The following is a 16,962-nucleotide window of genomic DNA, read 5'->3' on the forward strand; positions in this document are numbered from 1 at the left end:
CGCTGGATTACTTATTTTAAACTGATACAGAATGAGTGATGGCCACAAAAGTTATGCCCTTGAAGTGAGGATAAAGTCAAATATATTACTTAATTTAAAAAAAAAAATCAAACAGGATCGTTAGAGTTAATGTAAAACTAGATGTTGTCCTGAGTTTATTTTTAGTTCTCAAAGAGACTAGCTAGGGAGCTTCACTTGATTATCAAAGCCTATAGTAAACCCATGATAAATATTTGAAAATACATAAAGACAGATGTGATGTAAACTTTAATTCCCGCTACACATTTACAACAACCCCCACGGGTACCTACGAATAATTGGAGCATTAGAAAACACATAAATATAGGAAATGGGATGGGAGGGGGAGTGGAGTCCCTGGGGAGCCTAAGATCCAAGGGTGGAGGGCGCGGGTTTGTGTTCAACCCATCTGCGCGCAGCCGGTCAGGTTCAGCACGCTGGCCAGCTCCGCGGCCGCCGACCGCCTGGCCTGCGACGGCGCAGGGCGGACGGCACCATCTGCCGCCTTTGAGTTAATGGATAACTGAGAGGCAGGGATGGAGGCCGTGCGACGGCCAGCACCTTAGACGTTGAGTACTGGGGGCGTCTTTGTCTAATCTCGGGGTCCCCACTCCTCTACCCAGGTCCCCCCGCGAGCCAGGATGGAGAAAGGGCTGAGCACCCAGAAGCCCCCCTTTCTCTCTGGTCGGCTCATCGCCGCCGGAAAGTGTTCCCCGTTCTTGGAGTTGAAGGGGTTCATCGCAGCTTTTGCGGGGCACGCAAGGGCGGGGACTCTACTTAAATTAGCCGAGCTGCACGGTCGATACCCAAATCCGCTGTAAATCCGACTCGCTTTTCTTTTCACGAGAGTGGGCGTTATGTAAAGCACAGGGCTGGAGGCAGAGTTGACACCGGTGGGACGCACAGGCTGCCCAGCCCCGGCTCCCGCCCCGGGTGGGAAGACTGGGGCGGGGGGGAGGCTCTAGCCCGGGCGGGACCTCGCCCACTTTCTCTTAGTGGGGCCTCTGGATTTAGCATCTTCGCTAACAAGTCAGCACCGGTTTGTGTATTTCTCTCTCCCCCAAGAACTTTTTTGTCCGCGGGAGGGGAGGGAGGTCGAGGCCGTGAGAGCTGAGGGTCAGGGAGGAAACTGCCCGCCCAGGGGAGGGGCGAGGAGGGTCGGAAGCGCCAGGGTCGGTGCCGAAGCGCGGAGGCTGGGGGACGCCCGCGCTCTCCCTGCTCCAGCCCTCTGCTGCCGCCCTTTGCGCCACGGACACGGGAGAGTTAAGCCAGTAAACACGTAAGCGCCGCTCCCTCCCCAATAGGCAAGTTGCCTCTCCGGCTCCTGGCTGCATCGACAGCTTGCAACACTCGGCATCTTTTCTGGAGGCGCCTTCTCCGGCGGCTGCAGATGGCATCCGGCTGCGGGCTCCGGGCTTGAACTGACTCTCCGCCTCGCCCGCCTCGGGGCCGCGGGCGCGCCTCTCCCTTCCCCTCCTCCCCTCGCGCTCCCGGGTCCGAGCCCAGCCCCGGATCGCCGGGCGGAGGAAGCAGTCGCAGCGGCCGAGGCTGAGCCGCAGGGCGCTCGCTCCCAGGTTTGGGGAGAAGCGCCCATCCGGGAGAGCCGACCCCCAGCTGCCTCCAGCGCCCCCCATCTTTTGCACCCCAAGCCGGGGGCTCCCGAGACCCTCCCCCCCCCGCAGGCGGCACCATGCTGGACCCTTCGTCCAGCGAAGAGGAGTCGGATGAGATCGTGGAGGAGGAGAGCGGCAAGGAGGCGCTCGGCTCGGCCGCGCCCGGCGCGCGCCTGTCCCCCAGCCGCACCGGCGAGGGCTCGGGCGGCGGCGCGGCGCTGGGGGTCGGCGGCGGGGCGGGCCCCGGGGCCGGGGTCGGCGCCGGCGGCGGCGGGGGCGGCGGCGCGAGCGGCGGCGGCGGGGCCGGGGGGCTGCAGCCCAGCAGCCGCGCCGGGGGCGGCCGGCCCTCCAGCCCCAGCCCGTCGGTGGTGAGCGAGAAGGAGAAGGAGGAGCTGGAGCGCCTGCAGAAGGAGGAGGAGGAGAGGAAGAAGCGGCTGCAGCTCTACGTGTTCGTGATGCGCTGCATCGCCTACCCCTTCAACGCCAAGCAGCCCACCGACATGGCTCGCCGGCAGCAGAAGGTAGGTGCGCTCCGGAGGCCCCGGCGGCCGCGCCGCGACGTCGCCGGGCGGGGCGAACAATGGAGCCGGCGGCGCCCCGGGCGGGGAGGAGCCGGAGGTGGAGACCGCGCCCTGGGGAAGCGAACGCGGGGCCTGGAGCGCAGCGCCGCACGCCGAGGCCTCCCCGGGAGCGCGGGGACGCGAGCCTGGCGCGCCCCGCTGCGTGGCCCTGGGGCCCTGGGAGTGACTGGCAGCCTGCGGCGCCCACAGAGGCCTGGCCCGCCCGCGGGGCGCCCGCACTCTCCCGCGGCGCGCGGCTGCGCTCAGCTCCGGGCCCGCCCTCCTGGGCGCGCGCTCCCCGGGCGGGGGCGCCGTGTGGAGCGAGCTGAGCGCCGGGGAGCAGCGCCCCGCGCACCCGAGCTGGCAGCCACCGCGGGGCCTGCGGGCGGAGAGCAAGCCCGGGGGCCGGGGGCTTCCTCCGCCCTCCGCGGGGTTGGCGGATCACCCCCTGGGGTAGCGTAGGGGTCCCGAGGCACTGCTTCCCTCGGCCCGGGTTCCCCCATTGCCCCTTCCCTTCCTCCCTGACCCCGGGGCAGGGGCACACCCTCTGGCCCTTATGCGCGGGTCAGGCCCTCCACCTCCTCCCCTTTGACCCTCTTGTCCTCCCAAGGTGACTCGGCCACGACCTTCCCGAGGCCTCTGCGCCCGGCCGCTGCGGGCTCGGTCAAGTGCCGCTGCAGAAACCTCGCAGTTACGAGCCTCGGAAGCTTTTTGGGTCGGGCTGGGGCTGGGCTGAGGCTTGGAAAAGCTCCTACTTCTATCTGCTGTTCCCCCGCCGGGGGAAGGAGGGGGGTGGCGGCTGCAGGGTGGGGGGCGGCGCGGGGCCCGGCTGGGGCGCAGGTACTCGGGTGCGGGGAGTCGCTGGAGAAAGTCTGGGTTGTGCTCTGTCTCCTGAGTGAACGTGCAGCACGTGAGCTCTCGGAAAAGCCGGTGCGGGCCCAGGCGGCGGTGTTCCAACCAGCTCCAACCCCGTCAAGGTTGTGAGACCAGTTTCTTAAAATAGTGAATTTCTGGGTGCTGCCAGTTAACACTGAATTTTATGTTGCTGTAGTAGAGTCTGAGGTTTCCTATATTTATCCGCCCTTATCTTGAGTGAGCACAGATTTCTCTGTTTGCTTTGCTTATATATGTACACACACCAGCCAGCACTGATGATTTATTTCAGCTAGCACGAGCTTGGGTGTCAGTTTTATTAAAAATAAAACTCATTTCCTGGTTGAGAAATAGCAGGTGGGCTACACACTCCATTCTCCACCCCCACTAGCCCCTTGCTTTTCCAACCTGGATTTTGGACTATGAGTGGAGCAAAAGTATACTCAGAACAGTAAAAGTTTTTTGGGTAGTCTTTTAATATTGGGTGATGGGCCCACACAGAGGGCCTGATATTTCAGGTTTCAGTTTGGAATTATTATGGTAATTGCGTCTCTATAGCAGGGGAAATTCCATCTTTAAAATCCATCCCTTTAATAAGAACACCGACCAAAGATGTCCTAGTTATTTGGCAATGAAAACAGTTGTGATTTAAAGAAAAAATAAAGAAAAAATAAGAAACAAACTTCCCTCTATCAGTCAAAAGGCTCTAGAGCTCTGTCCTTTAAATAGACGCTTACATCTAGCACTGGACTGAGAGAAATCCATTCTCACGGAGACCCAGTTCTTCTAAACAGCCATCAGCCACCTGAGAAAGATTATCAGGAGGCTCAGTTTTTCTAATCTGATTGTACATTTTATCTGAATCCATTCAAAGCTGTGATTTTGAGGGGCAAGTGGGTTTTGTTTTTACATATGACCTTAACATCAGAGAGACCGAAGAACAGACCAATAACACTGGCATTTGGTCAAACTATTTTTAGTTATTGCAACATATTAGTGCTAAATACACATCCTAGCAAAGCTGCCTCAGGACTGTTGGCTATCTTGGGAAGCTGAATATCTGTCTCATTATTACAGGAAACCAAACCTTTCCATTGCTATTTCTCTGTGTTTTTAGTGTCTTCCTGTAATAGAGTGTTTTGAATTTTTCTTCAAGTAGAAAGCTCGGAACTTTAAATTTAAAAAATGAGCCACCATCGAAGGTATCTAAAGTCTGTATAATCACTGTGGTAAAATTCAAAGCCAACAAATAAGATTGATGAACGAAAATTAGTCTTGGAGAAATATAAACAAGTTGTAAACTAAACATGAGTTTGTAGTAGACTGGCAATGGATGAACAGAAAAAGCTAAAAAATGATGCAGAGAAAGGGAATAATGACATGAAGGGAGAGAAAGGAAACCGCCTATGAAAAAGAATTGCTGAATTGGGGGAAAGGAGAGATCATATTGTCAAATCATCACACTCTGTGCCTTCAACTTAGACAACATTATATGTCAATTATCTCAATAAAGCTGAGAATAAAAACAAATCATATTAGACTGCATATGATACAAAGTATGAAACCTAATAGTTTATATTCATAATACTGGCAACCATTTTTCAAGTACCTACTCTGTGTAAGGCACTTCACTTAGACAATTTTAAAAAATAGACTTTATTTTTTAGAAGTTTTAGATTTACTAAAAAATTGAGAAAATTGTACAGAAAGTTCCCATATTCCCCTCACCCAGTTTTCCCCCATTATCAATATCTACTATAATATGGTACCTCTGTTACAATTAATGAACCCGTATCTATACATTATTATTAACTAAAATATATATTTATTCAGATTTTCTTGATTTTTTTCCTAAATTTCCTTTTCTGTTCTTAGGTCATTTTAAATTCTCCTGATAACCTAACAACATAGGAATAACCATCCTCATTTTTAGAAGAGAAAACTGAGACTCAGGTTTTGTAATTTGCTTAAAGTACTGTGCAAATAGGTGAAAGAGTGGGAACTGATGCACAGGGCATTCTGATTCCAAATTGTATCTTTTTAATAAGCAACACTGGCCAGAAATATTCTAAAGTGAAAAACAGAACTCTTAGCGTCCTGACATGTCAAGTGCACTTCTTACCCAGGGTTATTTCTGTCTGAGTTGACAGAGGCCTCCACCCCTCCCTTAGAGCATCTATTAACAGGACATCTGATCCACAAGGCATATGTCCCAAGGCTTCCAGTGGATGCCTGAAGCCATAGATAGTACTGAACCCCGTATGTAATTTTGTTTTTCCTATGCATACATTCCTGTGGTAAAATTTAATTTATAAATTAGGCAGAATAAGAGATTAGCAGCAATAAGTAATAATAAAGTAGAAGAATTTTAACAGTATACTATAATAAAAGTTATATGAATGGCTTTGGGGTCATTATTAAGTAAAAGTGTTACTTAAACGTGAGCACTGTGATACCACGACTGTGAATCCGATAACCTAGATGGCTACTAAGTGACAAACGGAGAGGTGGCGTGTACAGTGTGGATACGCTGGACTGGACGAGGGCCGGTTTACAGCTGGGTGGGCTGGAGCGGCATGGCCTGGCATGAGATCTCATCATGCTGCTCAGAAAGGTGCACAATTGAAAACTTACGAATTGTTTATTCCTAGAATTTTCTATTTAATATTTTTGGACCATGGTTGCCCACAGGTAACTGAGACTGTGGATAAGGGGGGACTACTGAAGCCAACATGGGCAATATGTACATTTAGGCGCCACCCTCATAAAGAGTATGAAGGGGCGAGATGGGCTATTAGCTGATAAATCTGAACACCAGACTGTTGTCAGTCTTTCTATGTGGTTCGAGCTGAAAAAAAAAAAAGTATTTGAGCTCAGAAGAGCAACTGGGAAAGAGCAGAGGCTGAAGATGCCATTGCTGGATAATTCTGATAGTTAATTACTTTGGTTTCACATTTTCTGGGGGGGAAAAAAGAGTGCCTGGGTACTCCAGTAATTGTCCCAGTTGAAAGAAGAGACTTTAAGCACCTATGTGAAAACATGGTTGATCATTTTTAGGTATATTTTCCTTGTACTACTGTGAATCTAAATATAACCTGCTGGTAATGATAATTTATGACCAAAATAAAAACTAGGCCATTGTACTGTCACTGTTTGTTTCAGCAGCTCGTAAATGACAACTTGAAAAACGGTCCTGTGCTCATTTTCTTCTTTTGTCAGAATGGTAGAGCGTATACCTAGAAGTTGGCAGGGCAGAATTACACCAGATGTTTCTCAATCCTGCAGTGACAGTGATGGGTGGCTACCTCACGTGAGGTTACCGGAGGAAGGTGAAAGCGGGCACTGTAAACAGTTCTGTACTGTTTAGATTGCCATAACCCATTTTTTAAAAAGTGGGTAGGAATTATTTATAATGCCTAGATTTCCAAAATGAGTATTATGTGCATGTGTAGGTTTGTGTACATGTGTGTCTGTGTGTGTGTATGTACATGCTGAGAAAAAGGGGCAAGCCTAAAATTGTGTCTGTTCTATGTGGACTCCCATGTTGTTCAGGAGGACTTCAGACCAAGGGAGTTGTAAGCTGAAGCTACTCATTTGCATGTAACTCAGCTTACATCTTGCCATGAAAATATAGCTAACACTGAGTCACTGTTAGCACAGAAATCCATCTTTATTCATTTACTTATTTGACATTGGTAGTTGGTCATGACTCGAAAGCCTATATCTTTCATAAAATTTAAGACCTACTGCTAGTTAACTATATATTTGGATATGAGTGTGTGTATTTTAGTGACTCATCCATTCAGATATGTTTTGAGGCATTTGGGTTAGCTCCACCACTCAAAATTCTTAAGTGTCGCTTAGTCAGTGCAATACATGATTTGCATTTCAGAAAATAAATATTCTAACCTTTGAGAGAACTAAATGCCTATTAAACCAGATTCCTTTTAAAAGAATTACATGTTTCTCCCTTCATCAAGGAAAAAAATTGCATTCCTTAAATATGCTTTTTGCACCCCCACCCCGCACACCTCCTCTGTGCAACGGGCAGGAACCGTTACGCGCTGGGACCGGCAGAGGCATTCTGAAGATGCGAAACATTGCAAAAGTAATAAGAGAGGTTCTTGCCTCATTACACACTTGGAATAGCCTTGTGCTTCTCGAAAACTAGGCTGAAAGAACAAAGGAAATGAAATATTTCATTCCAGAAGGATTGTACTGTGTAAGGTGGTCAAAGTCAAACCGCTCAGAGATCTTTCCTCTACAAAAGCACAGTATTTAATACATAGTGATAGGCTGTACATTAAATATAATCAGTATTTGTGATTCGAGGCCAGGTGTCTATACAACTTAAGCTGGAATGATAGGGAGAGTTCTATTGACTTAGAACTAAGTTTTAAATATGTGTCTAGTTACTCCTTGCACTAAGCATTCTCCCAGGCTTGGTGGCTGAAGCAGAAGATACCTGTGAGATATGTACCTTAATTGGGAAGCTATGCTCTACTTTGGAAGATAACATATATACATATCAAATAAGTTGACAATAAGAAAGTGTTTAATTATAAGATGCTGATTACAATGCAAAAGTAGTGGAGGGAGAGAGTATATGCATGCACACACACAGGGTTGAATTTAATAGTAGGGAAAATATTCATCAAGGGAATTAGATCTTGAAGAATTTGAATGACTTGTTAGCATAAGGAAAGGCAGGTATTCCGGTCTGGAGAAGAGCATGAGCTAGCAGAAATATGGAAAGGAGTCATCGCTTGTGGGACACTATCAGTTCGATTCTTTTGGCTCCAAGTGCTAGAAACCCAACTCAAGTGGTTAAATCAAGAAGAAAGTAATGGGAAGGAGACAGAGTTATTAGTGCATGTAATTGAAAAATCCAGTAGAGTCGACTGCAGGAATGGCTGGATCTAGGAGATCAAATGACTTCCTCAACAGAATGAAGAAAGCTGGCTGATGATGGAAAATGATACATATTAAAATCTGTGTTTGAGCTCAAACTCTACAACTTGATTGTAGGCAAGTCATCTTCTGTCCCTGGGGTCATCTGTCATATAGAGATGGGGTACAGGGAAGCCTTAGATTCTCTAACATCCCCTCTCTATATAATAGTTGATCATTTCTTTCTGGACAATGAGGTTACTCATTACCAAGACTTATAGTTTCATTCAAACTTGTATTTGCTATGTTTTTACATTACAAAATAAGGCAGTGTCTTCAAAGAATCTGAGGGGGTTAGAAATGAAGTTAGAGTTCACTTTGTCCAACTACCTGAATTTTCAGACAAGGAGGTGAGATCTTAAAAGGTTACAAGACTACAGACTACATGAGAGATTGTAAGCTGTGGCCTGTGGGCTGAAAGTGACCCACAGATCTACTTTGTTTTTTCTACAATGAACTTTAAAATTTTTTAAACTAGTTCTTAGAATTTAAAACTATTAAGATATTTCACATTAAAATTATGTATTTCTGGCTACTCTTATAATTTGAAGATGTAGCAAAGCTGGGCCTAAGCTTTTATGAGTTTGCAAAAAGCAATAGATATAAGATTACCAAGCCATCACTTAAATACTGGAATGTTGATCATTTTAACTAAAGCTATGCTTGTTCTAAGAGGGATACCATATATATCTAGATGGTAGGACTATCTGGTTCTTGCCAACAACATCTCTTTTTGCCACTGCTGCACAGGTATTGATGGTCTGACCTTGGCCCTTATAAGGCATCTGAAAAAGGAAACTGGCATTTGGGACGCTATGTTCCCTGTTTCTGGCAACAATTTCCATGTTAGGATCGGATTTATCGTTTCTGCAGAATCGGAGACCTTATGATCAGAATTACTTTGTTATTTTTGCATTTGTTGGCCCAAGCCTGTGATGGGATGACTTTTCTGTCATTAGCAGGTAAAGAAAAGGGAATGAAGTTAGTCAGTGGTTTGAGGTCTGGTCATTGTTTTTGACAGATGATGGACAGTGAAGAACAGTAGTTAAGAGCATAGACTCTGAAATTTGAATGCTTGGCTTTGCTTCTTGGCTATACCCCTAACTGGCTGTGTGATACTGGGCAACTTAACCTCTCTATGACTCAGTTTACTCATCAACAAAATGGGGATAAGAGTGGTATCTTCATCCTTGGGGACTTGTGAAAATTAAGTAAGATAATACAATAACGCTCTTAAAGCAATGTCTGGCATGTGGTAAGTGTTATATCTTGTTATTGCTAAGTTGGTATGTGCAGTGTTTTATTTTTATTGGTGAAAGGACTTAAAAAACTTAATAAATGTAAAGTACTGACCACAGCAAGCCTTGTTTATTGTTGCTGTCATCATTGTGGCATCATCATTATTGACATGACAAGCAGACCTATAATTGCACCGCTGTCTGCGAAACAGATGAGGTCGAAGGCACAATGCACCCCTGCTATTCTTTTGTTGAGACACCTCACTAACTCTGCAGCCTCTGGTCAGATCCCTGGCCAGTTTTGTAACCTGGTGGCTACATGACCTTGGACATAGTATCCAATCTCTTTAAGTCTTAGTTTCCCCATCTGTAAAATGGGGGGAAATAATATTGAGGATTACAGGAAAAAAAGCATGTTAATTGCTTAACAAGTCCTTAATACGGGGTAAATGTTGAGCAAATGTGATCAGTAGCAGTTTAAATAGTATTCTTGCATTTTTGTCCATCAAATGCTCCAGTGCTATTTTATGCCTTTTCTCATGCTGTTCCTTATTTTAGGACATCTTTCTCACCCTTTTCACCTGATTTGCTCTTGTTTGTCCTTTAATTAACTCAGGTGTTATCTCCTTCAAAAACCTTACCAAACCTTTATATTGGCTAACAGTTCCCATAATTCCCTGGTCCATGTTCATGTAACATCCTGTACATTATATTTAAGTATCTTTTTTGTGTGGGTGCATCTCTCCCACTAGAATGCAACAACCTCAAAGACGGGGGCCACTCTTTACTCCAGGTTCCTCATTTTCCAGACAGTGCTTGGCACATAGTAGGGGCTTGTGAACGTTCCAACTGCTTAAACCCCGCATCGAAGCTTTACTTCCCAAGGAGATTTAAGGAGAGGAAGTGAAGGAGCCAAACACAGTCTGCCTCTATTATAGAAAAAGTAAAAAACTTTTATTAAAACTCAGTGGAAAACATGAAGGGTAAATCAATTACCAAATGATTTCAAAATTATTTATGTTGCAGAAACATAAAATTATTTATGTTTCAATCACTTCCCAACTTAGCTTGTTTATACCAACAACTGATAAATTTCTAGATTCATTACAGAGAAAAGGCTTCTTTTAAAAGCCATAAGCAATTATGAAGTTCTTGCCGTGGCTGAGTCCCAGTCGAACTTGAATCACTATAGTGCATGTTTAAGTGGCCAACATTTAGTCAAGAAGAGTCCAGGTGAAAATGGAATCTGTATATTGGAAATATGTTCTTTAGGATGTTTTATTTGATTTATCTCTTTCTGAAGAAAATAAAAAAGAATGGGCAGTCAACAGTATTATAGTGAAAGTTAGGAGTTTAAAATATCATCAGTCTCAATGTGGCCAAAGTTATAGAATAGAATCTACAAGTTCTTTATATTTAGACATAAATAAATAGGCTTCTTTCCTCTAGTTTTATTCTCTTATGGGATTTTGGCACTATTTTATCTCTCTTTTGAAAATTTTGTTTTATTTTCTTGTTGACGGTATTACAGATGTCCCCCAATTTCCCCCCTTTAACTCCCTCCTCCCAGCCCCTGCCCCAGCTCAGGCCTTCACCACACTATTGTCTGTGTCCATAGGCTGTACATATATGTATGTGAGTTCTTTGATTAATCTCTCCCCATTCCATCCCACCCCCCACCCCAGACCTGAGATCTGTCAGTCTGTCCCATACAGAGTAGGTCCAGAGACATGGAGGCATGGAACAGCCTCTTTTCTCTCTTATCGCAAGTTTTTATGATTGTACTTAGGATACAAATAAATGATAACTATAGCACCTTTGTATTGGATAGGGGAATAAGAATATGATGATGGGTGTGAAGTAGCTATAAAAAAAGTAAAACCACTAAGGCATGGAGTTTTCTGATGCCTTTAAGTAGTCAAAGGGAGAATTACCTTTGCTAAGTCATTTCTTTCATTTTCACAAGCAGAGGAAACACTGAGAAGTTTAAAAAATAAAGGGAATTATCGAATCCTCAAGTATTCCATTCTTCCGGCTACTTGAAAGTTGAGAGATATGGAGTAAACTGACAAGGTGTTGATAGTGGTAATGAAACTGGTAATGATAATTGGTGACGTATTATCCAACAGCCCATGGGAGGAAAATATCAGCCTGCCGTGTTCTGTTTCTCAGTAGTTCTCATGTGCAGTAGGAAAATTCTGAGCTACTTTGAAGTTAACTTTTTAAATTTATTCCTAAGTGATCCAGGAGCCCATGCTCAGTTTCCAACCCTCCAGGGGCTGAAGTGCTTTCAAAAATACAATAGGATTTCAGCAAACAGGCGGAGTGGTACGGAGAATCTACTGTGCCACTTAGGAAAGTGAAGCATAAACATTGACAATTCATGCAAATAATTATGCCGTCTGTTGCCCATGCAGGAAAACAGCCTTTTGGTGCGGGTGAGAGGCATAGAGTTGTTTAGGCAAATGAGGTAAAACATATCTTGAACATCTACTTTGGCGATTTTTCTGACAAGTGCAGCAACTGTTGTCTATAAGGCGGAGTGTCATAACATACTCTGTTCAAAACAGTTCCTAGGGGCTCTTCCATATTCAATTTCTGTTTGTTACACATCATCAGACAACATTGTTTTGAGCCACTTACACGCACAGGAAACTCACTAGATCCTGTAGGCAAAATACGCAAAGACACTTCAGTCAGCCTTCCTGATCTCCAAAAACCGTAGCCATCTGGTTGAGAAGTTGAGGTGTTCCAACTTCAGGCGTACCTTACACTCTAAGGCAGGGTGTGGGGAGTATCTGAGTCTTAAATATTGGTGTCCTTCAGGTCTCTATCCTTGGCTCTTGTAATGGGTCGTTTGTGTACCCCCAAATCCATATGTCTAAGTTCTAACCCCCCAGTACTTCAGAATGTGACCTTACATGAATAAGTTCTTTGCAGATGGAATTGGTTAAAGATGAGGTTGTTGGGGTGGACCCTCAGCCATTCTGACTGGTCCTGATTGAAAGGGAAATTTGAACGTAGAGATGCGCACAGGGAAGACGCCACGTGAAAGTGAAGGCAGACGTTGGGCGATGCTTCTATAGGCAAGGGCGCCAAAGAGGGCCAGAAACCCCCAGAAGCTAGGTCAGCGGTGTGGGATATATTCTTCCTCAGCCCTCGCAGGGAGCCAACCCTGCCTACGCCAGGATCTTGAATTTCTAGGCTCCAGAAGTGTCTTTTCCAGAAAAGACACTGCTGTGGTTGAAGCTGCCTGGTTTGCGGCACTTTGTTACCAAGGCCCTGGCGAAGCAGCACAGCCCTCTTTTCATCTCTGCCATCTCCCAGCGATGCCATCGCTGCCTCTTTTCATCTCTGCCATCTCCCAGCGATGCCATCGCTGGATCATGGCTGTAGCCACGAGCATTTCTACCTTTCCATCCTCCAGGTATCTCCAGCGCAGGTCTCTCAGGGGACCCCAAACGCAGGGTCCGCATCAGCGCCGCCCAAGGTGACCTCAGGCTGGGCCGCGCAGGGAGGCCTGGTGGCGGCCTGGGGAGGCGAGGGGCTTGCATCCGAATGCAGACCAGCTCGCTCCCTTCTGCAAGAGGTCTCGCTGAATCGACCAGCTTGGTGGTGGGGCTGATCCAGTTTCCAGCACTAGGCCTTTATCCCGGTGAAGACCTAGAAAAGCGGTTCACAGGCCGGACAGGTCTGCAAACTAGGAGGAGCGTCGACCTCTGTGACGCCTGTCCTACGATGTCAAATTGCTAGGCCACCCGACAATAGGGTTTCTCACCAAGACTGCTGCCCCCTCCGTTTTCTAACTCACTGAAGACAAACTTACCGTCTTACAGCCTGGGGTGCAGCTCTGGTGCTACCGCAAATCCAAGGCAGAATCGCAAAGCTCAGCTTCAAACCTTTGCTGTAGCTCATCCTCGCAGCCGAAGGCTGCGCACGTCCTGTTGATGTCCCTGCTGAGAAAGCTTCCATGTCTCTCTCTTCTTCACCTTTGTCACCAGCGCCCTGCTTCGGGTCCTCATAATTGTTTACATGGACTTTTGAGATCACCTTTTACCGTTCTCTCTGCCTCCTTTCTTGTCTACACTCCATCTAGCTTCCAGAGTGGTCATTCTGAAGCAAAATTCAATCATCACCTTTCCCTGCTCAGAATTCTTATGTAGCTTTTTGTTGCATATGCAGGTTACCTCTAATCTCACTGGCAGGGTGTCGCTGTGTCCTATCACCCCATCCAGCCGCCGCTCCTGCCGCCTGCACACGCCCTCAGCTTCAGCCCGTTAAACCACTTCTCGTTCCTGCTCTGTTTTGTGCCTCAGTGCCTTGGCACAGGCTGTTTCTCCTGCTTGAAAAGTCCTTCCTGCCTTGCCCTGCGTCACTCTCCTAGGTAGGCCATGGCGTTCAGTCATTATCAAGAACAGGAATAAATGATGATACTAGATGTTTACTAGACAGTCACCATTCTATAAATTCATGTCTTAGCTCATTTAATCCTTACATAAGTACTAATCATCTCAAGTCTATAGATTTAAAAAAAAAGAGGCAAAGCAGCTAAACTTGCCTTGGTCACACATTTAGTAAGTGGTAGGGCGGGGCTGGGGCCCAGGCAGTCCAACGCCAGCCTGCACTCTTGACCTTGGCTGTATTTACTGCATTAGAGCACTGAGCACACCTTGCTTCATATTATACCAGTTTCTTTCTCCCGACTCTTCAGAGATGATTTCATTCAGTATCTCCTGGTGCCTCGTAGGTAGTATATACACCTAGTAGGTGCTCAAAAACTAGTTGATGCATGAATTCATGGTTGTTGAATTCATGATTGTTTAGAGAACAGAAATGAATATTCCTCGCCATTTGTAGCATGTTCATGATGATCTCATTTCTTCTTTAGAGCAACCTTTTTGAGTAGATGGGGCATGAACTCTAAAATTGTGTTTTGTAACAGGCAAAAACAAGGTCCAGAGAGGTCCCACTGGCTGCACAGAGCTACAGAACTTCCACCTGGGCCTCCTGAGTGCATGTAGGGCTCCCTACTGTGTGGTCAGGTTCAGATTCACACCAAGTATGGCCAGGCCACTGCTGACTTTTGAAGGTCATAGTGACTCACACTTTCAGAAGGTCCATCTCAGCTCATAGCAAACATGAAAATGTATCCCACATCTCACGTCCACTATATTTTTTTGTTATGAAAAAAATGGGAAGAATTTTTCAATCTTTGGAATCTATCCGTCTACATAACTTGGTTAATAAATGACTATGCTTTCTCAGGAATCATGGTGTATTCACAGGAATCCTTGCAAACAGAAAAAAATGTTCACCAATTGTTTTCAATTGCAGTGATATATTATGAGTACTAAATTTAACAATTAGTGAAGTTGACATACGCTTTGAAGTCATTTAACTGAACATCTAGTAATTTCAGTTTTCCAATTTTAGTTTTCCATTTGGGAGTCAATACATTTTATTTAAGATCTTGAACTTTTTTAGGGTCCTGGAAAGTTTGATGTCTCTGGTCACCATGCACCTGCTGCTTAAGCCTTTGACCAGGCTTGATGGAAGAAGTGGCATTTGAATTAAGCCTCAAACTGAGAAGATGAAGGACAGGGATGTGATATATTTTGAGAAGCAAGATACTTTCAAGTATTCAGAAATGAGATCATGCAAAGCAAATTTGAAGACCTCTGAACAAATACAATTGCATAAGTTTCCAATATCAGAGATAAAAGAAATAAGAACAGAGGTTGGTTCATGATCATAGATGCCCTTCAACACCAGAGTAAAGGGGCTGGGTGGAAGGGGTGGGGAGCTTTAACTTGTAGGCAGTGGAGAACCACTGAATACTCATGACATGACCAGTGTAGTGTTTAGAGACTGGTCTAAGTGAAGTGTGTAGAGAGTATAGAGAAGGGAGAGAAAGAAGGACTGTAAATGTCTCCACATTGTGAAAAAAGGTCACAAATTATGCTTGAATGTTTTATCCAGCACAGGTAATCTTTTTAGTTTTGTGGGGAAATTTGTGGAAAATCTCAGAAAATTAATGCTATATGTAAAAGTATCTTGAATTACTAGTTCAAAGGCATTTCATTAGAACAATTGTTAATACTTGTTTTCATTTTATTAGACTAATTTTTGTGTATTTGTCATAATGTGTGAGTGTTCATTTATCTTCTTAAAATCTTAGAAATGCGAAGCAAGGTGCCTGCCCTCTAAATTATATTTAATTTCAGTGACCAATGTTCTGATACCTTCCTGTGAGATACAAAAACTCTCCTGCATAACATTGTGGAGAACATGATATTTCTTGGACAAAGACCATAGAGCCAGATGTGGTATAATTTCAGAAATGGTACATGTGATTCCATTCCAGGTTCCAGCTGACCTAGAGAATTCAGGTGGAGCTTAATCTGGGCCAAAAGGGAATGAGCCCCACAGTAAGCCCAGGTTTATATCAAGCTCACAGGAAGACAGAGGAGGGAACCTGGCTTGGGTAGAGGTAAGGGATCTGGAGAGAAAATTTCCGAGTGTGCCCAACCAGACTAGAAGAGAATCTTGGACTTGTTCCTACTACCATGTGAAAACTGACTAGGTTTGCATAAACATCCAGAACATTGGGTACATTTACCCTCCCTGCCCTTCCTCACTCCTTAAGTAGAAAGATTTTGATCTTAGTGATAAGATTAGAGAAAAATTATTGGATTGCATTTATTAGTGGTTAGAGTCACTTACATCAAAAGGAAAGCATAAGGTTCTCAATAGTTTCTCTGTTCTTGCACATCCTTGGGTACCATCATCTGCTCTGTCTTTCACCCGTTAATAGAGATGGTAAGATTTGGATGTGGGCATCTGGATAGAGAAAGGTTACATGCTCCAGCTCAGTCTCTCAAAGTTCTAATAATAAAGAGGGATTTTATTTTCCATTTGCCATTGCAATCTGGGTGTGCAGCTATCCTGAGAAGATAGGTGACGTTGGCTTAAGATAAGATTCAGGTGTTTTCTGAGTCCCCATGTCATTACACCATCTTTAAGGCTTCAGGACACCACGTGACTTATCAGAAGTCCACAGCCCAGTTCTGGGAGGAGGCTGCATTGCGGCTGAAGAATAGGTAGTGTTTGGGCCTGAGGAGACAGGAGAATGGGTGCTGCAGGAACAGCATGAGCAAAGACTCGGAAGCCGCGCAAAGCGAGAACCAAGAGCACGTACAGGCTTAAGGTTAGAAAGGCAGGTTGGGCCCAGGTAGTGGTAAACCTTGGCTGCTACTAGACCTTGTCAGTTGTCCTTTATTTAGACAGTCAGCAGCCTTTGAAAATGACCTGTTCCCCTGGGTAGCCCCAGTGGACATACTACTGAGCTGAGCCATAGGGCCTATCAAAGGTAATGCAGCCACCTGGGTGATTGCCAAATGGGGGGTGAGTGGTCTTGACCTTGTCTTGAAGTGATGTGTTTTTCCAGAAGGCACTTGGAGGCTTCAAAATTTCCAAAGAATGTTGTCAACACAAGCAAAATGTCTTGTTTGCAAAGGACATGCTTTGCATGGCCAGGTTAGAAACAACTTCCCACGAGCTTTGACAATGGCCCCACGTATATTTGCCAGCCTCCCCTTTGCCTGGCAGTGGGGAAAAGAAAGGATTCCTTTCTGCGGTTTTCTCTCCACGGGCAGCCTGCATACTGCTGTGGATTATGATTCAGCATCACGGACCTTCAAAGCCAACAGA

General features: G+C 45.6%; 1 protein-coding gene across 11 annotated transcripts in view; it reads left to right on the plus strand.

The window, feature by feature from the left end:
• The first annotated feature begins 1,603 nt into the window (after positions 1-1,603).
• The window catches only part of CADPS (calcium dependent secretion activator), a 434,736-nt gene continuing 419,377 nt past the window's right edge, over positions 1,604-16,962 (plus strand). For 10 of the 11 annotated variants that reach the window (XM_081160532.1, XM_081160524.1, XM_081160527.1 and 7 more), the window contains exon 1: positions 1,633-2,152. In XM_081160532.1, the coding sequence (XP_081016658.1) occupies positions 1,709-2,152 (444 nt within the window). In that variant the 5' untranslated portion in view covers positions 1,633-1,708. Of the gene's footprint in view, positions 2,153-16,962 lie in introns of all 11 variants that reach the window. The other variant, XM_081160526.1, reaches the window with a different exon arrangement.

The sequence above is a fragment of the Miniopterus schreibersii genome (assembly GCF_964146895.1).
Source record: "Miniopterus schreibersii genome assembly, chromosome: 15".
NCBI classification, from domain to species: Eukaryota; Metazoa; Chordata; class Mammalia; order Chiroptera; family Miniopteridae; genus Miniopterus; species Miniopterus schreibersii.